This window comes from Leptodactylus fuscus, chromosome 6 (assembly GCF_031893055.1).
Source record: "Leptodactylus fuscus isolate aLepFus1 chromosome 6, aLepFus1.hap2, whole genome shotgun sequence".
Lineage (NCBI taxonomy): Eukaryota > Metazoa > Chordata > Amphibia > Anura > Leptodactylidae > Leptodactylus > Leptodactylus fuscus.
In genome coordinates, this window is record NC_134270.1 from 142,574,865 (window position 1) to 142,600,784 (window position 25,920).

Sequence of the window (25,920 nt, forward strand, 5' to 3'; positions counted from 1 at the left end):
TAATCTCTATGAGGCTGATGGACACAGCCCGATACAACACTTGAAAATCTTTAATAGTCCCATAGAAGTGAGTATAGTGGCATCATCTGTATGCGACCAATGTTTTATTCAAGTATAAGACACAGGACCCCCTCTCATAATCAATGCAGTTCCCACCCAATCAGACACTTACCACCTATCCTGTATGATTGTAGGATAGGCTCTTTAAGGCTATGTAGCACCAGCCACATTGGTGGAGTGGGTTATACATCATATAATATCCAGAAGTTAGAAAATGTAGTTGGTCCAGGAGATTTGGCGTACCCATAGAGTGTCTGTCCCCAATAGGAGACCAGTACTACAACGTACACATTATAGTTGGGGAGGCATGAGACGCAGGAGCTTCATGGTACAGCTCTGTGGAAACAGTATCTGCTGCATCTATAATTCATGACATCAAAAAGATGCAAGTCTAAAAGGCGCCCGGACCAATTAGGAGAGCTATGAGCAGCCTTGTGATAAACTGCTCTATATTTATTGGGTGACACATCTGGTATATCTTTAGACTAGCAAACACGATAGTATGAGTCCACAGCCTGTCACATAGAATAAATGATGATGCACGGACCAGTCCCCCGGATTGGGACGGCAAAACATATATAGAAGAAAAATTAGTCCAGCACCAAAAGCGTATAATGTGCTAAAACATAGCTTTTAATTAGAAAGAGTAAAAAAACATATAGGAGGATACAGAAAACTACACAATGTCTCTTGGATTCAACACATATTCATGAAAAAATCAGTAGATGGAAAAAAAGGGAGCATGACTGTGATATTGAAATGGAACAAACCACGTCCTTGTTCACATGATGAGAGCTGACGCGTTTCGAGATGTTAATCTCTTAGTCGTAGCTTGGCTACGTAGCTTGGCTACGACTAAGAGATTAACATCTCGAAACGCGTCAGCTCTCATCATGTGAACAAGGACGTGGTTTGTTCCATTTCAATATCACAGTCATGCTCCCTTTTTTTCCATCTACTGATTTTTTCATGAATATGTGTTGAATCCAAGAGACATTGTGTAGTTTTCTGTATCCTCCTATATGTTTTTTTTACTCTTTCTAATTAAAAGCTATGTTTTAGCACATTATACGCTTTTGGTGCTGGACTAATTTTTCTTCTATATATCTTTAGACGGTCTTTACACCATCTATTAGTTGGCTTAGGTTCCAACAACAAAATTGGGCAAAATTTTGACACATACTGTTACAGCTTAAGCCAGGCCCTCTTTCCCAATAAGCCCCTTCCCTTTTCAACAATCCCTGTTATCAGGCAAAGTGAAAAGGTAGTGTACCACATATGCACCAGTTTTTTAACACCATTTTGTTACCGTTTCAATAATAAATTCACCCCATTGTCTAGAAAACTCTGCCATAGACTTTATAGGGTTTGTCTAAGACAGATCATCAGTTCTAGACTGTTCACGGTCCTACACTGACCTGGACCCCATCCCAATCAGGTGTCTCTTCCGCCAAAAGCCATATACTAGGTATATGGCTATTATTCAAGTGTATGAGAGCAGATTGGAGTTCCAAGGGAAGCCATTACACAATACAGTCTGGAAGCTCTATACAGTGTACGGATCTCCATACACTGTAGTAGTGGAGTCTGAAATGGCACGAACTTAAACAGGAGCAGGGACTCAGTCTGGACTCCTGAGGCCTCTCCAAATCAGCTGCAGTTCCTTGTAATGGGGGCAATGCTGCAGTACCAAAACCCACCACTACCATTCATATGATGAGTGAGCAGTACGGTTTGCTGTACGTTTACATTACTGAGAACTGCACATCCCTGATACAGCTGATCTGTGGGGTCTTGGGAGTCGGAGGAGGTCATCGATATTAGAAGCTGGATAACCCTTTTAATTCCTTTAAAAACCCCTTCCCTCATAGATTGTAAGCCCTCACGGGCAGGGCCCTCTACCCCACTGTGCCAGTCGGTCATTGTTAGCATTTGTATTTACCTGTATATTCTGTGTATTGTATGTAACCCCCAAATGTAAAGCACCATGGAATTAATGGTGCTATATAAATAAATAATAATAAAATAATAATAATTATGAAATGACAGGAAAAAATATAATCTTTGTTATTATGAGCACAGGGGCGGTGGCGAATCCAGGCAACCTGAGCGCTGATGTGAACCGGGCCTTACGGATGATGCCAGCCACTATGGTCATTACTTAGGCATTGAACAAGTTGTGTCCCTGCTGCCTTATTTTGTCATCCTGCCACCTTTCTGCTCTTCATATTGCTGAACAATTGTTCTATACTGGCGACTAGCTGTACTACATTGCAAAACAGCCCCAGGTATAAACCTCACTCTGCTACACTGCCACTGTTACCAGCTCCACTCAGAGACTTCACCCTACATCGCTGAGCCAGGTCAGCTTAAAGGGAGTCTACCACCTCCCCTAAACATATTCAACTGATACCAGCACATTACAGAGAAAATGACTGTGATATACAACATACCTCTGTTATGTATATCACCTTTGTACATTTGGAGAATAAAATCTTTGAAGTCTTATGCAAATCAGGCAGTTGGTGCACTGGGGGCGGACCTTCAGCGCTGTTCTTGTTGCTCAAGGAGGATGTTACTGCAGTGAATGGTGGAATAGGCAGAAGATGGTAGGCGTCAGAGTGGCAAAAGCAGTGTTTCGGGAGTTGAAGGCCCGCCCCCAGTGCACCAGCTGCCTCATTTGCATATCACTTCAAAGCGTGTGTTTTTTCTGAATCTAAAAACATACATAACAAATATGCTTTTTATCTTGGTAATGTTCTCTATAACATGCTGGTGTAAGCTGAACATGTTTGGGGGAGGTGATAGACTCCTTTTAACCCCAGACTCTCCTACTGATTCACCTCCACTGCTCCATTTCTAGTACTGGTTTAGTACTGGTCTGATTTTGGCCTCGTTCACACAGTGTAACGTGCCGCGTGATGTGGCACGTGTACGCCGCGGGACCCTTTGCGTGACGTACACGCTCCCTTTGATTTCAATGGGAGCGGGGATCCACGGCCGCAAACTAGCGCGGCGCATACGATCCCCGCTCCCATTGAAATCAAAGGGAGCGTGTACGGCACGCAAAGGGTCCCGCGGCGTACACGTGCCACATCACGCGGCACGTTACACCGTGTGAACGAGGCCTTTGCCATGCTACTGACACTGGTCACCATGCTGAACAGTTCTGCTATATCTAACTCAGCTACCTGTACCTAAATACTATACCACCACCGTCTGTCCATTCCCTTCAGGCTTTGCCAGCATTATCAGACAAGAACTTAGTGGATCTGTATAAAAATCATCCCGCCAGCCAGTTGGTCACCTGATTTTGCCAGGGAAGAGCTGATCAGTTTCCCTACAGATCCCATATACCAGAAAAAAAGACCACTGTTATGACTCATAGTGGGGGTTCTGAATGGGCGGCCCCCTCTACAATGTCCATATACCCTATAAGAAGTTGTTCGGATGTGACAATTTCTTTAATATCAGTATTATACAGTATTTCCCTTTCCTTTGAGTTGCAGTTTCACCCCCTCCCTCGTGTGATTCCCTTTCTGCAGAACAGAAAAGCGAGAATGGAAACTGAAAGCGGTGAGAGGGAGGGATCACAGCTCGTGTATATATACCAGGGATGAAAGAATAGAAACTGCAGTCAGCTGTGCGAGGACACACAGCAAGAAGCAAATTATTACATAAGATCGTGGTATACTGAGACAAGCACAAAGCGCAGGCTTCAGGTAGGACATGGATATCATTGCTTGTAAAGAACTGACTGGTAATATTTATATGAATTAAAGGGGTATTCCTATTAGAAAAAGTTACCCCTATGTGTGGACACACAATGTACTGGTCATGCCCCTTTTTTGGTAAAGTGATTGACACAGAGCATGTCCATATTATGTATAATATAAGCGAGAACACACATCTGAGAGATTTGTCCAGTCTTTGCGCACTCTCGGAGGTCACCCCTCTTTACAGAACCATCTATATATTTTGGGAGAGTAGGCAAGTCTGACCAGCAGATGTCTTATCAAGGAGAGACCTTTTAGTATGTCTTACCCTATAGTCACACATATTTTTTTAATGGTTGTCACATTAATCTTACCGTCTGTGAATGGGCGCTATTCACGTGACCAATATTTTGACGGTCCGCTGTAACATGTACATTTTCATGGCCGTTTTGCACCTTGGTCACTTGAATGTAGCCATAGTCACGTGTCCTGGGTCCAGTGCCCTGCAATGTATCCTCCTCCTATTCACCCACTCCATGCTCCTTGGGTTGTCACGCTTATTGGTGACGTCAGTCACTGAACACTAGTTTAGGCTTTACGTATGAAAGGGGTTTTCCAGTCAGAGTAACTTATCCTTAGCGTAAGGCGTAACTTGCTGAACCATGAGTGTCTATGAACTATGATTTGCGCTCCAGAGTGACTAGTCACACAGTGGGTTCTGCTCCATTCACTTAAAATGAGGACAGCCGGGGATAGCTGAGCAAGCATACTAAAAACAATTCATCATCTGCTCCTTCAGGGAACATTCCCATCTGCTGACGTATCACTTAGTGCAGACACAATAATTTAGTCCTGAATTTCCAGAACTAAAAGTCTACCGTAACTAGATGCCACCAGCTTGCCCCATCATACAAGGATCCCAACTATAGTCGCACTTTAACAGAAGTGAACGGAAAAGCTGTGAATATCTTTGTGACTTTGTGACTCAGTCCCAGGTAGTGGGTATGGGTTTCGGGTGGTTTGTTGCAGATTAGTCAGATCTTCAGATCAAGGCTGGAGCCCTGCCATCACAGTTTTGGCGGTTTTTCTATAGGTTTATCTGAAGCAGAAAGTCAGAAGAGGAAACCTCTGTGGACTTTCTTTGAAAAGCACTGCAGGAAAAACCGAGATACGTTGGAGGGTGGCTCCGAAAAAAAGGGGTGACTTTCCAGACTCCTGGAAGAGTAGACAGATGTTTTGGGTAGCCAGGAAAACCATCATAAATGGGATGTGGCCAGCAGATTTAGTGCCCAAAGGAGCATGGTGCCAAACAAAGGGATGTGGCAGTGCCCAAAGGGGATGTAGCTACAACCAGGCTTTGCCTGAAAACATTCTCTTGGACAACCGTGGCGGAATCTTGACAAATATGTTTTATTTTGATTGACTTTTCAAGGGATAGGCTATCAATAGTGTGAACCCAACAAACCCCCTTAGCTTTTGGCTATCCCAATTACAGTAGATTGCCATATACATGTCTGTAATATCAAGCGTCAAAAGATTATGGGGCAGATTTATTATCACGTCTAAAACTTTCTTTGTTTCCCATAGCAACCAATCATAGAACAGCTTTAATTTTGTATTTTGCCTTTGAAAAATTAAAGCTGCGTTGTGATTGATTGCTATGGGCAACAAAGACCGTTTTCCTTTAAGACACAATAATAAATCTGCCCCAGTGTGTAATGGCAATGATGAACTCCTGTCAGCCGTAACTTTCTATTCTATAGCTTCGGGGCAAAAACTCTGAGTCACTTGTCTCTTAGCAAACAGATTATTTTCTATTTGTTGTTGCTTAAGTATTCCACTTTGTGCTTGCTAAGTTTGTTTAGGTTGAACTTTTTCTATGGAAATTCCCTTTATCTCCTGAGTTTTCTTTTTATTGCTGATGACAAAGGCTAGAGGTCACTTTGTTGTGACAGGTAGGCTTAATATTACAGTTTTATCAAAGTGTAAAAACCAAGGACCTCATTTTTATGTATTGTGGGAGGATAGGCTCAGTGGTAGCAGCAGCGGACCCAGACAGTCCGAGACATACGCAAAAAAAAAAATTAGGTACAAATAGGTTTTACCCTGTAGATTTATTTTGCAAGAATGGCAAAACAAAATAAGCCTTAACTTCAGGCAAAAAAATAACAGAAATCCTGCTCGTCTGAGCTACTGCCTTCACAGAGAATATCCTAACTGTACTTGTGGCTTGCTTTAGCCACACGGTCAACACATAGGGCAAAAACAACATCAGCTGAACACACTGGACTCTCACCAGTTTTCAGAATGTGGAGACAGAACCCAGCTCCTCCTCACTCTCCTAGAAACTGCCCAGGACTGAGGTCTTGCCAAACTTTTATAGGCCTTTTAATGAGGCCCACCTGTGCTTGAAGGCTCCCTCCTGCTGTAGGACAAGAAATGGTTAACAGAAAGGCCATAACACAGCTGAGGTTTAGATCTGTGTTGTGACCTCACTCACTATACATAAGTGAGGAATCTGGGGGAGATATAGCGACCTTCCAGAACTTTACTTGTCACCATCTCACAGTATCCTTATATACCAGACCTGGGCAATGTGCGGCCCGCGGGCCACATCCGGCCCTCTGACTGCTTCTATGCGGCCCGCATACCCTGTTTCCCCGAAAATAAGACGGTCAGGGGGTGTCTTATTTTTTTCAAAGAAGAATTCACATATATTGCTAAATATAAAAATTAATATTTATTAAATACTGTACAGTATAAAAATATTTTTCTAGATTTGTAGAGCAGGCGATTTTGGACACAGGGATACCTAACATATACGATATGTGTTTCACAGTATTTACATACTTTTATATGTGTTCTAGGGAAATGGGTTGATTTGAATTTTTAATACATACATACATATATATATATATATATATATATATATATATATATATATATTTCTTTTTTTGCATTTATTAACCCCCTGTAATACATTACAGACAGGCAACCTGCCTTCAAAAGAAATGACGATTTTTTGCAATGCAATTGCAAAGGTCTGATCACTAATGCAATGCATTGCATTAGTGATCAGACCTTTGCAATGCAATGCATTAGTGATCAGACCTTTGCAATTGCATTGCATTGCAAAAAAATCGTCATTTCTTTTGCAGGCTGCATAGAGCAGCCTGCAAAAGAAAAGCACTGCAGACAGGCCGGGGAGCCTTTACAAGGCTCCCGGCTGTCATGCCAACGTGACGTCGGCCCTGGAGCATGCTCCAGGTGCCGGCGATCACCGGCGCCAGAAGGGTTAATGCCCACGGTTGGTTCTGTGGCCGGCATAGTTAAACACCCGATGACACCAGCAGACACCAGGCGGCTATGGCGGCCACCCGACTCCCGGGTGGCCAGCATAGTTAAACACCCGATAGGCTATGACTCGTTAGTGGGCGGAGCCACACGGGACTGTGTGCTCTCTGTAAGCCGTCGGCAATGGAGGCTGCTGTACAGAGAAGAGACGGCATGTGAGAGCATGAAGAGAGAAGAGACAGCATGTGTGAGCAAGAGGGGGGAACTAGGGGCAGATGTAGGGGGGCAGTTACACTGAATGCACATGTAGGGGGGACATTAAACTAGGGGACAGATGGAGGGTGACATTAAACTGGGGCAGCTGAAGAAGGATATTAAACCATGGGGGGTAGCTGGAGGGGGGCATGTCTGCCTCTAGTTGCCACCAGTTTAATGTCCCCCTCCAGCTGCCCCAGTTTAATGTCCCCTCTAGTTTCTGCTAGTTTATACTGGGGCACCAGGAGAGGGACTTAATACTGTGGGACATTTGGAGGGAAACATTATAATGTGTGTGTGTGTGTGTGGGGGGGGGGTATAATGTTAGGGTGACTGTAGGAGGATTTTACTTCGTGGGGCACATGGAAAAATGATTGAGCATGGGTGGAGTCAGCAGAGAAGTGGGTGGAGCTAAATTTGCCACGGCGCACATGGCCCTCTAGAACCGTTAAAATTTCTCATGTGGCCCCATGGGAAAATTAATTGCCCACCCATGTTATATACAGTAGGTATTTGCAGTAATGCTCTTGGTGCTAATGAAGGGCTGTTGCAACTTTTTGTTTTTGCAACTGTATTGCAGCCACATGCAACGTACACCTGTATTTCTTGTTCATATTGTTGTCAACTTTTTCTGAGGATGATACTTAAAGACATGGATAAAAGTTTTAGGCTAAAGTCCCACATTATGGGCACTGACGGCAAGCAGACATCTTGAAAACTGAAAGGAGTTAAAGACATAGTTTATTAGATATGATGTATGAGAGACGCACAGCCAGCTTCTCCTAGTGATCACTGATCCAGGTATTTCTGAAGTCAGACTCATGTCCATGGGTATAACCATAGGAGTTAAAGCGGTAAGAATCTGGCAGCACCTGGGCCATGATGCCTGTGGGACTCCAGGTTTCATATGGAAAGTGTAAACCCTGTTACAGATTGTACATTGGGCCCAAAAGCTTCAGTTTGTGCCTTTGGCTAAATTTTAGCTAGTTCCTCATTGACGATTATCATTGAGGGGAAATCACGTGAAGTATAAATAAGGGCCTGGAATTTCTACATATCTACATCAATACAGTAAAACTGAATACAAGTCATCACAAGCACCAAGGACAAAAGCAATGCTGAGTATTGTAGCTCTCCTCCAGCATGGCCGAACCACTCTAGAACTTCACCGGATGTCCTTCTTCTGCACTAGATACAAGTATATTATGGAATTTACATTATATTAGGAGTGGAAACAATCTGACACCAGAATACTATCTGCTGCAGAATATCTATGTGCGGCTATGCTTTCCTGCCCGTTATTTTGGAAAAAGTGATATGATCAGCATGCTCATTTCCTATTCTTATTAACCCTAGTTGCAGGACATAGGAAACAGTGACGTCCATAAGGGGTTAAACTGAGTATATCTATAATACAGGGCCCTCAAACTGAAGTAGAGAGCACTTTACCAGCCAAATTGCTTGGGTAGCAGGGACACTCCAAAGTTTTCTATTACATGTGCTGTTTTTACTCATATTAAGGCTAAGGCCCCAAGGGCCGTAATCGCAGCGCTAAAGCGCTGCAGAAAGAACCACGGTGTGAACGCACTGCAGTTCTTTCCGCAGCGCTTTCAACAGAAAGTTCGCTGAGTTTTCCTCTGCGGACATTCTGGTAAAATTATATATATGGGAAAGCTGCCAGCATTTCGGTAGATATAATTGACATGCTGCAATTTGCAAAGCCGCAACGGCTTTGCAAATCGCAGTGTGTCTGCACTGCATTTTTTTTCCACAAAGTGGGCATGGGATTCGCGTGAATCCCATCCCCTTTGCTTGCATTGTAAAACGCAGCGATTTTTCCCACAGTGTCTCCGCTGCGGGCAAATCGCAGCGTTTACATCCCGTGGGGCCCCGGCCTCATGGATTCTTGGGTAACGCAAGTAATAAGTCAAATGTGTTATAACACCCTGCCCGTAGGTTATTAGTGAACAAGCATTGCTGTGAGATCTACAATAAGGTAGGGATTAGCTCTCACTGTGCCAGGATCAGTTTAGGGAGGACTGGAACCCCCTGGATCAATTAACACAACCTCACAGATAGATAGGTTAGGGTCACATGAATCAAATAGTGTTTTCCTCTTGTGAATTGGTGCCTCCATTGCCAAGATATTGCATTTTTGTCATAATGCAAATAAGCTCTTAAAGAGGACCTTTCACCAGTTTTGGGCACATGCAGTGTTATATACTGCCAGAAAGCTGACAGTGCGCTGAATTCAGCGCACTGTCGGCTTTCCCGATCTGTGCCCGCTGTAAAGAGCTTATGGTGCCGGTACCGTAGTGCTCTATGGTCAGAAGGGCGTTTCTGACCATTAGCCAGGGACGTCCTTCTGCCTCGCGGCGCCTATCTCTCTGCTCACACTGCTCGTCCATAGACGAGTATTATCAGGAGAGGGAGGGGGGAGTTCCTCCCCGCTCACACTGTACAGCGGGATAGGCGCCGCGAGGCAGAAGGACGTTCCTGGCTAATGGTCAGAAACGCCTTTCTGACCATAGAGCACTACGGTACTGGCACCGTAAGCTCTTTACACCGGGCACGGATCGGAAAAGCCAACAGTGCGCTGAACTCAGCGCACTGTCAGCTTTCCAGCAGTATATAACACTGCATGTGCCCAAAAGTGGTGAAAGGTCCTCTTTAACCCTCCCTCATTACTCCAAAGAGCTAATTTGCATATTGACAATAAAAAGTGATATCTCTGCAATGAAAGCACCAAACCACAAGTGGACAACACTGTAGGATTCAGGTCTATCTGCGGTACTGAGTTGATATGCCAGGTTCTGGTGATAGACTCATAAACATCAGTTGACGAGATTGTATAGATTATATTTCAAGTGCATAGCAATCTCATAAACGGATTCACAGACCACATACAATATATAGAGTCTTAGAAAAATAGGCAAATATGTCTGTAAATATTTGGTGCAAATTGTCCAAAATGTATCAACCTGTTGTTGACCTGGTACTTAATTATGGTCTGTTTATTTTCTATAGAAAGCCATCCATGGATCCAAATAGAAGGCCAAGAGATCAACCTCCTGGTAATCTTCATCATCTGAATCAAAGACGTAAGCTATAGATTATCACTAAAATCTAAGAAAACAATTCATAAAAATTAGAGAAAGATAAAAAGGGCAGTTACAGTGCGATCAGTATAGAAGTAGTCACTGAATTCTCATTTTTGGTTCTTATTACACTGTGTCTGCAGTGTACCCTTACTATATGAGTGCTGAGCTTCACTTCTCTGGCGTGGCCACTACACAGTATACAGATCCTTCTACTTCTGGCTCTGTACACTATTTAGTTCCAACTTTAGAAGTTTTTGAGAACTGCTGATCAGTGGAGGTGCCGGGTGTTGGACCCGCAATGATCTGAACTTTATGACCTAGTTTAAGGATAGGACAAATATCAACCCCCCCGCCCCATAGATGAGCATAATCCACAATGGACAAGTTAAATATTTAGAGGGCTTGTATATACAGAAGTTTCCAAAAACAATGCCGCTCCTATCCTTAGATAGTGTCTGAAATTGCAGCTCTGCTCCATTGAATTTATTGAAGATGGGTAGTAATACTACACATAACCTGAGGACAAGTGTGGCGCTATGTTTGGAAGAAAGCAGCCAGGTGTTTCTAATACTGTGCAACCCCTTTAAGCAACAGCTATCGGAAAATGACCATAGGTCACAATATGCTTCCTGCTGTCCATGACACTGCGTAAGACATCTTTTTGGTTATGAAGAATGGTGGAAAGTTAAAAGAAACAAAAATATTGTGATATTTACTGATTTTTTTTTTTTTTCTCTTCCAGACGTTGGAGGTCATCACAATCAGCAGAGAAATGATGGTGGAAGGCAAGAATTTGTGGGAGGACAGCATGTTCAAAGAGGTCGTGGCAGAAATGTCCAGCAAGCTGACCGTATGCGAGACCAGAGAGCCGGAGGACAACATGAACAACAAGGTAGAGGAAGAGGCGAACCCATAGCTGGAAGAAGAAATGAACAACGTGCTGGAGAACAAAATCAGCGTGGTGGTAGACGAAATGAGCAAGCTGCACGGGGACAACATCATCCTAGGGGTGGTGGACATCAAGCACATGGAGAAGGAAGGAGAAATGAAGGAAGAGCTGGTGGACATCATGAGCCTAGACAAGCGGAACAAAGAGCTGGTGGCCTACAAGGTTATATCCGGAGAGGAGAAAACCAGGAAGCTGATCAAGGTCGTAGACAGCAAAGACCACCACAAGGTAGAGAAAATGGAAAAGATCAGCAAGCTAGAATAAATTTGGGCTACAAAGCTCTAGAAGGACTACTAGAAAAGGATCCCTCAGAAGTGGTTATAACACTGAATGCACACCCTGGTCTTAAAAATTTGCTGTCAGCCAAAGAAATGAGGCAAGATTTGAATGAGTTGGTTTGTAAGGTGCTTTGTAGAGCGTGTACAGCTAGGCTAGATAGGCAAAGTGTGCAGCATCTACTTGGACAGATCAAGTCATCTTCATATCTCCGCATCTGCCTCCCACAATATATAGTTGGAATGATGACAGACCCTGTACCAGAACGAAGACATCGCTACCCCGATAATCTTTCCAACATACTGTGTCTCCTCCAGGAAATGACCAGCATTTTCCCTGCCAGTAGCTTGCCAGAAACCTCAATGTTGGTTTCTCTTATACCTGGCTCTATAAATGCCTTGCGTGCATCTGGAGTAAATGTTGGACAGAACATAGAGCAAAGCCTAGAGAGAATATCCAACCTAATTGAACACCTTCAAGGCCGAAGAAGAGAAGGGACACTACGAGAGGACACACACATGGTCCTTGGAGCAGAGGTTGCTGCAGAAGATTTCAGAACCATGAGTGTGTATCCGGATTATGATGAAATTCACTTGAATGAAAACCCCTTTATCAGGCCAAATACCTTAAAGAACAAATATGAAAGCACAGAGCTCTACCTAGACACTCATTTCCGACTTTTGAGGGAAGATTTTGTACGACCATTACGAAAAGGGATCCAGGAGATTCTGATGCATCACGACGAAAGAGGGTTTCGCAAAATGAAGTTTGATGATATTCGAATTTACTTTGACACACGTGTGGTGGTTCCCATGTGCACATCGACGGGTATCATCTACAAAGTGCAGTTTGATACTACCCCATTTAAGAGGATTCGATGGCAAAACTCCAAACGTCTCATATATGGCTCTCTAGTATGTTTATCTCAAGATAATTTTGAAACCTTTCTCTTTGCCATGGTTTCTAATCGTGATCCGAAAGAACTGGAGCAAGGTGAGGTCCAGTTGCAATTCAGTGACCAGAGCAGAAGACTACTTGCAAGAGTGCGTCCATCAGATTCCTTTATTATGGTGGAAACCACGGCATACTTTGAGGCATATCGTCATGTCCTGGAGGGGTTACAGGAGATGAATGTCCAGGATGTACCCTTCCAGAAATATATAGTATCATGTGAGAAGGATGTTGGACCTCCACGCTATCTCAATGCTGGTATACATTATGACTTTAACTGTTTGTTAAATAAAGACCTGATAAGTTCAACTATGGAGAAAAAGATCAATGTTCTAAATCCTCGAGACTGGCCGTCTAAAGAAATTCTGGGCTTTGATGATTCTCAAATAGAAGCAGTACAGCTGGCACTCACCAAGGAACTTGCCATCATCCAGGGACCACCAGGCACAGGTGAATATCTAAACTTAGAAAGAAATAGAACGTCCAAAACGGATATTGGATGTTTACAGATAGGAAAAAACAATCATATATATTCATACGAGAGACTAATAGACTCTTATTTCCTTCTTTTAGGCAAGACATACGTAGGACTGAAGATTGCACGAGCTCTACTTACTAATACTAATGTGTGGCAAACAAATGGACAGTCTTCTCCAATGCTTGTAGTGTGTTACACAAACCATGCATTGGATCAGTTTCTTGAAGGTTTGTACAATTTATACTAAAAATGACATAGACAATATTGGGAGTTTGAGAACATTACCTGGTATTACCTGGTGCACAGTGGGGTTAGGTTAGATTGCCAGGGGTCCACTGCTACATGGAGTGTTCTGTGGTGTGCAATGAAAACAAGGGATTAGATAATTTACTTGTTGTCAAGTTTTAAGTGGAATGTTCTTTGGGGTTCATAAGGAGTGTAAGGTGAAAGAGCTTGCCTGGTGTTCCATCAGAAGAGTGGATGAGTTATCGGTGGTGGTAGCAGAGCTGGTAAGGGGCAGAAGGCAGAATGTGGTTGGGTTTGCAGAAACTGGTAGGTTGATGTCTAGCAGAACAGGAGGATGACAAATAACTTAGATGAGTATCATGGATGGGGTAAGCAATATTCCCTGGTGTCTGTAAGTACTATTCCCTAATGCCTATTCTAAACAAATACTTATTTTTTAGGAATCCACCAGTTCCTGGGAGATGGACTTGTGCGTGTTGGTGGGCGCAGCAGCAGTGAGATTCTAAAAAAGTTTAATCTCAGAGAACTAAGAGCAAATCCGGGGTTCCGTAGAAATTATCCAATACACATACGAAGAGCAGTTGGTGAAGTGAGTTACAACAATATTCTAGATTGTTTTATTCATGTAGTATGTGCACAATATAACTTAGAGAGTTGTGTAAGTTATAATCCTTTCAATGCCCATAAATCAGGGCTCCTCTATTGTTTAATTTTTAATTATTATTTATTTATTTTTTTACTTATTTCAGCTCATGAACGAGATGAAGGAATCAGAAATAAAACTTGAGGAGGGGGCTCAGCTCCTACAATGCTCTACCACTGGGATCATTCATGAAAGGTTTCTTGAGAGGTTCATAAAGAAGGAGCACATGGAGAGTTTGCTTAACATCATGGTAAGAAAAAGTACCAGATTACTGGAGTCACATTCCCTGTGTAAAGTTTATATAACTATATATATTAATATTTGGGCATGATCCTGTCCTAAAAGGGACAGGGTTTACGAAATCCTATCTTTAAAGGGATTGCGTTTGCCCTAACTCCGCCCCAAATAGACATTCTGGCCTTGTTTGGGGTAGAATAGATGGGTGGTTATGGGGTAGGTTTTAAACGTCCGCATTTCCTGTAGTTAGTAAAGTTAGTAAATGTGTGGATGGAAAGTACCATAATAGGGGTTTATATTGATATTTTTATGGGGTTTCCCCTCTTCTGTGCACCCCACTGAATGGTGGGTGTGAATAATAGAATCATAACATTATATTGCAAAAATTGTATAGTAAAATAGTGATGACACCCTGACCAGCAGTCATACAGTCCTATGAAAAAGTTTGGGCACCCCTATTAATCTTAATCATTTTTAGTTCTAAATATTTTGGTGTTTGCAACAGCCATTTCAGTTTGATATATCTAATAACTGATGGACACAGTAATATTTCAGGATTGAAATGAGGTTTATTGTACTAACAGAAAATGCGCAATATGCATTAAACCAAAATTTGACCGGTGCAAAAATATGGGCACCTCAACAGAAAAGTGACATTAATATTTAGTACATCCTCCTTTTGCAAAGATAACAGCCTCTAGTTGCTTCCTGTAGCTTTTAATCAGTTCCTGGATCCTGGATGAAGGTATTTTGGACAAACAATTCAAGTTCAGTTAAGTTAGATGGTCGCCGAACATGGACAGCCCGCTCTCAAATGATCTGAAAACAAAGATTGTTCAACATAGTTGTTCAGGGGAAGGATACAAAACGTTGTCTCAGAGATTTAACCTGTCAGTTTCCACTGTGAGGAACATAGTAAGGAAATGGAAGACCACAGGGACAGTTCTTGTTAAGCCCAGAAGTGGCAGGCCAAGAAAAATATCAGAAAGGCAGAGAAGAAGAATGGTGAGAACAGTCAAGGACAATCCACAGACCACCTCCAAAGAGCTGCAGCATCATCTTGCTGCAGATGGTGTCACTGTGCATCGGTCAACTATACAGCGCACTTTGCACAAATAGAAGCTGTATGGGAGAGTGATGAGAAAGAAGCCGTTTCTGCACGTACGCCACAAATAGAGTTGCCTGAGGTATGAAAAAGCACATTTGGACAAGGTAGCTTCATTTTGGAAACAAAAATTGAGTTGTTTGGTTATAAAAAAAGGTGTTATGCATGGCGTCCAAAAAGAAACAGCATTCCAAGAAAAACACATGCTACCCACTGTAAAATTTGGTGGAGGTTCCATCATGCTTTGGGGCTGTGTGGCCAATGCCGGCATCGGGAATCTTGTTAAAGTTGAGGGTCGCATGGATTCCACTCAGTATCAGCAGATTCTTGAGAATAATGTTCAAGAATCAGTGATGAAGTTGAAGTTACGCCGGGGATGGATATTTCAGCAAGACAATGATCCAAAACACCGCTCCAAATCCTCAGGCATTCATGCAGAAGAACAATTACAATGTTCTGGAATGGCCATCCCAGTCCCCAGACCTGAATATCATTGAACATCTGTGGGATGATTTGAAGCGGGCTGTCCATGCTCGGCGACCATCTAACTTAACTGAACTTGAATTGTTTGTCCAAAATACCTTTATCCAGGATCCAGGAACTGATTAAAAGCTACAGGAAGCGACTAGAGGCTGTTATCTTTGCAAAAGGAGGATGTACTAAATATTAATGTCACTTTTCTGTTGAGGTGCCCATACTTTTGCACCGGTCAAATTTTGGTTTAATGCATATTGCGCATTTTCTGTTAGTACAATAAACCTCATTTCAATCCTGAAATATTACTGTGTCCATCAGTTATTAGATATATCAAACTGAAATGGCTGTTGCAAATACCAAAATATTTAGAACTAAAAATGATTAAGATTAATAGGGGTGCCCAAACTTTTTCATAGGACTGTATGTTTGCTTCTAAACTGTAGGTGGCATCTAAGAATTAAAAACTAGAATATGCCTAGTAGAAGCCAAACATAGAAACTAGAGATGAGCGAGTAGTATTCGATCGAGTAGGTATTCGATTGAATACTAAGGTATTCGAAATACTCGTACTCGATCGAGTACCACTCGCTATTCGAATGGAAAGATTCGATGCAGAACCAGCGTTGATTGGCCGAATGCTATACAGTCGGCCAATCAACGCTGGTTCTTCTCCTACCTTTAGAAGTCTTCTCTGTGCAGCGTCCCTGCGGCATCTTCCAGCTCTTCATTCACTCTGCCAGGCATCGGGCCTGGGCAGAGCCAACTGCGCATGCCCGCACTACAAGAAAATGGCCGTTTTGACAATAAGCGGCCATTTTCTTGTAGTGCGGGCATGCACAGTCAGCTCTGCCCAGGCCCGATGCCTGGCAGAGTGAATTCAGAGCCGGAAGACGCCGCAGGGACACTGCACAGAGAAGACTTCTCGGAGAATCCAGCCCAACCCTCACTCGTGGATTTGGTAAGTTCAATTTGATAGAATGTTGCCTACCCCTGAAACGAGCATTTGCCCCCCATAGACTATATTAGGATTCAATATTCAATTCGAGTAGTCGAATATTGAGGGGCTACTCGAAACGAATATCGAATATCGAGTATTTAACTACTCGCTCATCTCTAATAGAAACACGTACTGACCTAAATACTTTCCTTTTTTTCTCAGAATGATGAGGATTTCTTTTTCCCCACGGGGAAGACGTCAATAATCGTGGAGTGGCTCGGTTTGGGTATACTCCCATTTACCCAAACAACAGACCCAAATGCAGCAGGTAAGGTTAAATTGCCACATACAATTGTATAGTGAATGTGACCTAAATATAATTCATCAAGGTTGAAAGAAAAAACTAAAAGTTTAACAATTTCCTTTGTACCATATCCATTTCCCTTATTAAGATAGCCATAATCTGAGCATATTCCATAGGGAGAGCATCTGCTTGTACTTAAGTCAAGGGGATGTCCAACTATTAAAAACATATGGCCTATCCAAAAGATAAGTTGTAAGTGTCTACAGGAGGAACCCCTTGATCACAAGAAAAAGGGTTCATGTCCTCTAGAGATACCCATGCATGCCAATGCTGCTTTCATTCTCTTTGGCACTTATTGAGATATTCAAGAAGAGCACCCCACCATCTGGTTCACCCCGGAAGACTCTGCTTTGGTGGGGCCAGTGAAACTACATTTCTACTAAGAAATTGGGTTTCTACCAAGTTTGTGTATTCAGCTTTCTCATGTTTAATCTTTCAGAACAACCCGAGCCTGATGATTTAGAGGATGAGGAACCAGAAGACGACCTGATTGACATAAAAGAGGAGGCCGACATAATCGAGGATGAACGAGTGTTGGATGATGATCATGATGAGGTTGGAAGACCCAGGAAGAAGTACAAGAGAACTGAGGAAAATGAAATGGCAAAGCTTGTACAGGCAATGTCATTAGACAGCAAGGAACCAGAAGGCACACAGGACAATGAGGAGGGGTGGCAAGTAAGTAGTATCAGAATCGACAGTGTATAGACAGACTTAAGTACGTACATTTCTTAATGGAAACATTTTCTGTCAAGATGTCACGGGAACAGAAAAAGAAGAGAAAGCAAAGGGTGAAGACTGAGTTGAGGAAGTTAGAAGCAATGACTGAAGCTGAGGCTGACCGGATTACAGATTTGTGGAGTCTGGACCTTAATACACGCTGGAGGCTGTACAGGTAATCACTTCAGGTTAACACAAGTATCCACAACTTGCCACAAAATTTTATGTTCTAGTCACCCAAATTATACCTTAATGGGGAAGGACTCACAGATAAATTGTGTAGGTCGCATAAAGATTATGGCAGAGGCCACATGTTGCGTAAATTGAAGGAAACACAAAAGAAAAAAACGCTGAGTTACAATGCTAGAAAAGTGAATGAGATTTCGGAGGGAAAAAAAAGCTTCACTGAACAATTGCGCTGGTATCAGAATAACCAGAGAGGACTCCAATGAGACATCACAATCCTCTCTAGGTATGTGTAAAGGGGACAACACGGTGGCTCAGTAGTTAGCACTGCAGTGCTGGGGTCCTATGTTTGAATCCTGCCAGGAACAACATCTGCAAGGAGTTTGTATGTTCTACTTGTGTTTGCATGAATTTCCTCCCATTTTGCAAAGGCATACTGATAGGGGGAAAAAAATGTGCATTGTGGTCCATACATGGGGCTCACAATCTACATAAAAAAAAAGGTTTATTTTCAATAAAGACGCAGACAGCTTTATAACATGGCTATTTGGGGGCACTAAACCCCCATGCAATAAAAAGGTGGTTTAGAGTCCCAAAACGTCCTGATACACTCTCTTTAAAGCGATCCGCAGGATTACCCTTACTAAGGCTTATCGCCTCAATATACATATGGCAGCTTTTCTCATTGGTGGTTTATTCAGCGCTGTGATTTGGTTTTCCATCACCTGAGGCAGAGGTTCCTTTCAGTGTTCTGCATCTAAATATATAAAAGTGACTTTTTGGCGCCCCCCCCCCCCCCCCCCGACAACCTGCACCTGGGGCTCATATCCTGATTTCTTCCCTAGCTATGCCCTGTTGAACTTTAAACATGTTTATACACAGCAGCCAATCAGAGAAAGCAGAGCTGCAGACAGAGGGAGAAAGGAGCAGTATGAAGCAGAGGGGCGTGTCTTAGACTATCTCAGACTACCAGTAGGCACTGTAGCTAGGCTGTAGTCACGGATCACAGCTCTGTCCTAAATGACCAGCTGTAAAGATAAGAAAAAAATAAATATGGGCAGTCACATTAAGCACTTGGCATTAGGGACACCAGTCTTGGGGTCAGGGTTGATTTAACTGTAGCAGGGGGCCCCCTCTGCCTATCTGGATTGAGTGGGACAGTCCCGCACTTTGGGTTCTGTCCTGCTGTTCTGGGTGGCAAGCAGTGTTTTCAACTGTATCTACCTCCTTAGGAGGCAGATGAAGTTGAATTTAATAGTGGGGCATAGAGAGATCAGCTCCACCATTCCAGCGCCAGCTGATTATATCTGTGGCAGGAAGACACAATGAGCATCAAGCCGGAGACATCACTACAGGGACATTATGGGGAGCCCACTTATCAAGTTTTTGAACTGGGCCCTCTAACATATTAAAATGGTCATCATTTTAAACATGATTTCTCTGTAGATGCTGAGGACACCAATACTGAATTTGTAATATTTCTTTCAATCCACAGACTTTGGATACAACGCTATCAGATCGATATTCGACAGAAAATTCTTGGTCGTGAACAAAATTATCAGGAGTTAGCAGACCGCTTATCTGAGTTGAGACAAAAACAGGACTTGCAAATTCTTAAGGAAGCTACGGTGATTGGCATGACAACTACAGGTTAGCGAGCTGATCTCATAAATGGTGGAAATAAGGGCGTTTGTTACATGTCGTCTTGTGCCAGTAAATAGCGCTGTTGTTATCTGCTTAGGCGCTGCAAAATATAGGCGAATCCTCCAAGAAGTGGAGCCACGAATTGTAATAGTGGAAGAGGCAGCAGAAGTTCTAGAAGCTCATACCATAACCACTCTCACTTCAGCCTGCCAACATCTCATCCTCATAGGGGACCATCAACAGGTGAGTCCAAAAAACACAAAACCACAGGAAGTTGATAGGTGTACTTGACGCTATCGGCTCAGGAATGAGGCCACAGTGCTCATGAGCGCCATGGCCTCTTCCAACGTCGGTTCAGCGGGAGTTCTGGAGACCTGCACCGATCCCATATTGATGACCTCTCTAAAGGATAGATCATCGATATATAAGTCCCTGATTTTTGCTAGAGAGCAGAACATGCGCTGTTCCTCTTGATACATGTGAATGAGCACGTTCGGCTGTTTCTGACACACTCATTCATCTCTATAATGAGGGAAAACACATGCTTGTCCTGTTCTCTCTGGTCGATCTCGGTAGGACCTCCTTCAGTATACTTCAATAACCTATTTTATTGACCCTTCATGGTAGCACAGCGCAAAATATGAGAGCTTACGTCCACATATTTGGTGGCAGTGCCCAGAAATCTAAGAATTTTGGTTCTGGGGTAAATGTAAAATTAGCAAAGCATGTAACCGTGATCTTATGCTAACCCCAGATCTGGTCCTCCCGTATGTTCAATTTAAACCTTCCCAGAATTTGCTAGGGTATTACTAGTCAGTCTTAAGAAAACATGGAAACATTATCTTATATGTACATTTTATTACAGCTACGGCCAAGTGCCAATGTATATGACCTGGCCAAAAACTTCAACCTGGAAGTGTCACTGTTTGAGCGTCTTATTCAATCAGATCTACCGTATGTTCGCCTCAACTACCAGGTAAGGAAAGCCATACAAATATACTTTACTCACAACTACTAGGTGGGTTCTGGGATATTACTCTATAAGAAGGGGATTACTACATTTCATCTTAACACTTTGTGTCATTCCTTCTAGCATCGGATGCGACCTGAGATAGCAAAATTATTGACTCCTCACATCTACAGTGAGCTGGAAAACCACCCATCTGTACTAAGCTATGAAAACATAAAGGTGAGAGAGATCCATCCCTGGTAATAATATACAATATGGTTAAAGTGTAGATTTTACTCCACCTATTCTATATGGGTAGATTGATGATATATCACAATAAAAACTGACTCCGTGCCACTGGAGCGAATCTATTAAGACTGGAGATCTGTACGCCATCCTTAGTGAAGTCCTTGACTGACGAGAGATACTCCATGAATTATTTAGAGGCTTCGGCATAATAATAATAATTCAGGTGCACTCCCTTACGCCAAAAGTGAAATCTACGCCAGGCAGGAACTGGTGTAGTTTTCAGGCATAACACAAAGCAGCTTTCTGGCATGGGATAAAGTAAATTTGCCGCTTGGCCTCCACCTTGCTCTGTCGATTGGGGGAGTGCAGTGCTGAAAAGGCAATGTGGCAGACCTCTGGTGTAGATGGTTAAGTAAATTCTGTCCACTTTGTTTCCGTCCTGCATTTGCAGGAAAAACTACTGGCGTTGACAATCTCAATCTTCATAAATCTTCACTAATGACCTTAGGTATGACCGTCAGTTTGCACTCTATACAGAAGTAGTTTCAGTTTATCATGAAGTCTATAAAGAGGGGAGGAGAAGGAGATAGACACAGGAGAAGACTGGATAGTAATCCCAGCTGTGTTGTGAAAGAATACTGTCTCTCTACACTACAGATGTCTCTATGCGTTGAGTTGTTGTCTTCTTCCTTCACTTCCCTTTTCCATTGACTTCTACTGTACAGAGGTGATCAATGGCAGAAAGAGGCAAACAGTGAAGAAACAAGCACTTTACTTCAATAAAGTATATTACAAAGTTTGTTATTGTCACCTACACTATGGATTTATGAAAAAAATGAATAAAAGTCTAGTTACTCTTTAAGATGGGGGGGGGGGTCTGACTCCTGACCCCTGCACCAATCATTTGTTCTCTGCATAGTATATGTAGATTTATATACTGTGAAGTGGTCGAGTTGCGATATTGTAGCCCAACTTTCTTTTTACCTCCTGGCTCTGTACACTGTGCAAAGAACAGCTGATTGGTGCCGGGGCTGGGTATCGGGCCGCCACTGATCGTGATTAATTACTTATTCTAGGGATAAGTCATTCAATTCTGAGGTCGTTACGAAACCGTTATGTTACGAAAAACTTCTATGATCTCAGACACAGCGCTATTCTTGTCCATGGGCTGTATCTGGTACTCCAGCCAAGACCTACTCAAGTCAATGGAATTAAGATGGAACGCCAACCACCGCCCATGGACACAAGTGGCACTGTTTCTCGGAAAACCTCCCAACTTTTAATATAAACTCAGACAAGACTGTGTTACAATTTTTTTTTATACTAATGGGATTTTTAATTTCTCTTACTCTAGGGGGTTTCATCGAACCTCTTCTTTGTCCAACATGAATTTCTGGAGCACGAGATCCAAGATGGGAAGAGTCACCAGAACATACATGAGGCAGAATTCGTAGTGGAACTGTGCAAGTACTTTCTCTGTCAAGAATATAAACCTTCTCAGATTACCATCCTCACCACCTACACAGGGCAACTTTTCTGTCTTCGTAACCTCATGCCAGCCGCGACGTTCTCTGGTGTCAAAGTGCATGTTGTTGACAAGTATCAGGGTGAGGAAAACGATATAATAATTCTCTCATTGGTCCGTAGCAACAGGCAAGGAAAAGTTGGATTCCTTCAGATCTCTAACCGCATCTGTGTAGCGTTGTCAAGAGCTAAAAAAGGGCTGTTTTGTATCGGAAACATGAAAATGCTGGGCACTGTGCCCCTCTGGAGCCGGATCCTATATACTTTACGACAGGGGGCACAAGTTGGAGAGCACCTTATGCTTTGTTGTCAGAATCACCCTGACACTCGTACACTAGTGAGTAGAGCTATTGATTTTAAGAAGGTACCAGAAGGAGGATGCAGCCTAAAATGTGATTTCAGACTCAACTGTGGTCATGTGTGTACACGTGTATGCCACCCGTATGACCCGGAGCACAAAGAATATCAGTGCAACAAGGACTGTCAGAAGGTACTGTGTGGGGATGGACACAAATGCAAGCGAAAATGTTTTCAGCCCTGTGGATCATGCATGGAGAAAGTGGAGAAGCTCATGCCACTATGCGGTCACCCACAAATGGTGCCATGTAGTGTGCCTGTAAATAAATTCTGTTGCACTATACCATGTAGCAAGCTCTTGTCGTGTGGTCATCAATGTGAAAAGCTTTGTGGAGAGGAATGTGAGGAACGTTGTAAACAAAACATCAACATACAGTTAAAGTGTGGGCATAGTCAGAAGATTCAGTGCTGGCAAAAACGAGACATAGAGTTTGGTATGCCCATAAAATGCCAAAAGCCCTGCCAGATTAAGTTAAGTTGTGACCACACATGCCGTGGTACATGCAATACTTGCTTCCAAGGCCGATTCCATGAAAGTTGCCGACATCCATGCAAAGCTATTTTAATCTGTTCACATGAATGCAAAGAACCTTGTACAAAAGAATGCCCTCCATGCAAGAGGCCATGCCGAAACCGCTGTATCCATAGCCAATGTAAAAAGAAATGTGGGGAAGTCTGTGTTCCATGTATGGAGCCTTGTAATTGGAGATGTGAGCACTATACGTGCAGGAAGCTTTGCTCTGAGCCATGTGACCGCCCTTTGTGCAATGCCCCATGTACAAAGCAATTGAAATGTGGACACCCTTGCATTGGTCTATGCGGCGAGCCCTGCCCTAAAAAGTGTCGGTATTGCCATAGAGACGAAGTTACTGAGATCTTTTTTGGTTTTGAAGATGAAGATGATGCTCGCTTTGTGGAGCTGGAGGATTGTGGACATATTTTTGAGACTCAAGGGATGGATACATACATGAGCGGAGGCAATGATTCCGAAGAGGGAGTCGCAATCAAACTGAAAACGTGTCCAAGATGTCAGACTCCCATAAGGAAGAACTTGAGATACGGTACCGTCATCAACAGAACTCTGAATGAGATCGAGAACGTTAAAAAAAGAATAAATGGCTCCGTGGACCTCAGAGATGACACCAAAAACCGACTCTTAAAAACCCTGCAGCAGATGGTGGATATGAGGAGAAATTTTCCAGAGGAATATGTCAAGTTAAAGGAAGAGTTGGAGAATGTAGATACACCACTAAGAACCTTGGTCAACTTAGAAAACAAGATATTGTTCTATGAAACCATATCAAAGCTCTTCATCAACATAGGCAAAGTGGATGAGCTGGAGAAGAGGGCGTTGAAGAATCGCTTGCTCGAAATTAAGGAATGGTTGGAGAAAACCCGTTCATTTTTCACAAAGCAAGAGCTGTCTGATCTTCAATCTGAAGTGATGCGCTTCACCCACCTCCTAGATTTACTCATCAGATGTAAGGAGGCCAAGCCTAGAATCACTCCGGAGATCCGAAAAGAGATTGAAGCCCTAAGAGATGTTTTAGAAAAAAGTAAAAAATTCACGGAGGAGGATGAGAAATTTGTGAAGACACAACTAAAAGAGTTGGACAGGAAACTTCCGCGCTCTGGACTTGGGATTACAGAGTGTGAGCGGATTATGATTGTAGGTGCCATGGGTCTTCTGAGCGGTCACTGGTTTAAGTGTCCCAATGGCCATGTATACTGCATTACAGAATGTGGGGGGGCAATGGAACGTTCTAAATGTCCCGAGTGCAAAGCAGTCATTGGAGGAGTGAATCACACACTTGAAGCCACCAACAGATTGGCATCAGAAATGGATGGCGCACAACATGCAGCATGGTCTGAAACTGCAAATAACTTGATGAATTTTGAAGACTTAAGGAATTTTGATTAACTTCAGACTTCAGTTGCATCCCCCCATCCTCTTATCCTTTAGTTACTATGTTAGTAAGCTACTGAGCTTTATAGCAGCTGAGGGGATCTATGAACATTTCTAAAGAGCCTCCAAGCAAGAAAAGAGAAAAGAAAGATACGTATTCTTATTTTCTAAGTGCAGATTTTTTAAAAACTCTATATCTATATGTGAATGTGGGGATTGGCCATCTTGCCTGAGTTGTTCTCTACAGCAGCCAGATATATTTTTACAGCAGCCAAAGGAACCTGTAATCTGGAGATAACACATTAACTTCTATGGGAGTGAGTTGTGGGCATGCTCTGTGACCTATGCAGAGCTTATTATGCAAGGAGGGATAGGTGTCAGCACCTATTGTGCTATATCTCTATAGAAGTGATATATGTCATTGTAATCCTGATGATAATCTGATAACTGCAGAGAAATTATCTCTACAGAACAGAAAGTATTGGGTCTATTGGTAAGCTCAATCGTCAGAGTGAAAGCCGCAAGATTTCATTTTTTAATACAGATATTGAAAATAGAAAATGGAAAAAAAAATCTTAAATCATGTGTAATTTAAAGAACTTGATTTTAACAATGGAGACACTTCCTTTACATGCATCAGGTGTAAGAAGCAGTTTAATGTACTGTAATGCGTACTCATACTGCAGGATATTGATGTAGCCACATGGAACAGATGGACAGCACCACTTGATGTAGGTCAGCTGAGGAGACCCCCAACCATCAGACTCAGTGTACCATTTGTATATAGCTATCTGCAGGGCTGGGTTGATATGCTGGGTTCTGGTGACAGACTCCCTTTAAGTAACATTATCACAGACACATATATAAATGTATATAATGTCACACTGACATTGTTATAAAACATGTGTCTGTAATAAGTGTAGTGTAACATCTCTGCCTTCAGGGAAATGGCTCCTTATTACATTCAACAGTCATGTATTTCTTAAATAGATGCATACCCTTTAAATGGAATCTGTCAGGTCCTAAATACCTCCTTAACCAATTATAGTGTCCTTTAAGAGCCTTTAATTGGAGCAAAAACATACATATTATAGTCGCAGGCAGAGGCTGACACATGTTATTCACAACTAAGGGGGCAGTGTTGGGTGGCAAATCCAGAGGAAAGATATGGCCCGCCTCCAGTGCACCTACGGGCTGATATGCATATTCATAAAAAGATGATTATCTCTACATTACTCCATTGGTTTGTGGCCACAAAGATAGATTTCTGCTCCTATTAAAGACTAACTGATAAAA

The 25,920-nt window shown here is 42.7% G+C and overlaps 1 protein-coding gene across 1 annotated transcript; it reads left to right on the forward strand.

The window, feature by feature from the left end:
- The first annotated feature begins 3,693 nt into the window (after positions 1 to 3,693).
- On the forward strand, positions 3,694 to 25,920 carry ZNFX1 (zinc finger NFX1-type containing 1). The gene is made up of 14 exons (XM_075277442.1): positions 3,694 to 3,782; positions 10,353 to 10,426; positions 11,169 to 13,052; positions 13,176 to 13,307; positions 13,767 to 13,915; positions 14,076 to 14,219; positions 16,948 to 17,053; positions 17,529 to 17,767; positions 17,845 to 17,984; positions 19,491 to 19,645; positions 19,737 to 19,882; positions 20,505 to 20,615; positions 20,733 to 20,828; positions 22,192 to 25,920. Exons 2-14 carry the CDS (start codon positions 10,363 to 10,365, stop codon positions 24,637 to 24,639), a joined length of 5,814 nt encoding a protein of 1,937 aa, XP_075133543.1. The 5' UTR covers positions 3,694 to 3,782; positions 10,353 to 10,362; the 3' UTR covers positions 24,640 to 25,920.

What these genes read in the sequence shown, in the direction of transcription:
- ZNFX1 (XM_075277442.1), top strand. Translation starts at nt 10,363, where the DNA reads ATGGATCCAAATAGAAGGCCAAGAGATCAACCTCCTGGTAATCTTCAT. An exon ending in TCATCATCTGAATCAAAGAC is followed by an intron (nt 10,427 to 11,168) that starts GTAAGCTATAGA and finishes TTTCTCTTCCAG; the next exon opens with ACGTTGGAGGTCATCACAAT. An exon ending in TACGAAGAGCAGTTGGTGAA is followed by an intron (nt 13,916 to 14,075) that starts GTGAGTTACAAC and finishes TACTTATTTCAG; the next exon opens with CTCATGAACGAGATGAAGGA.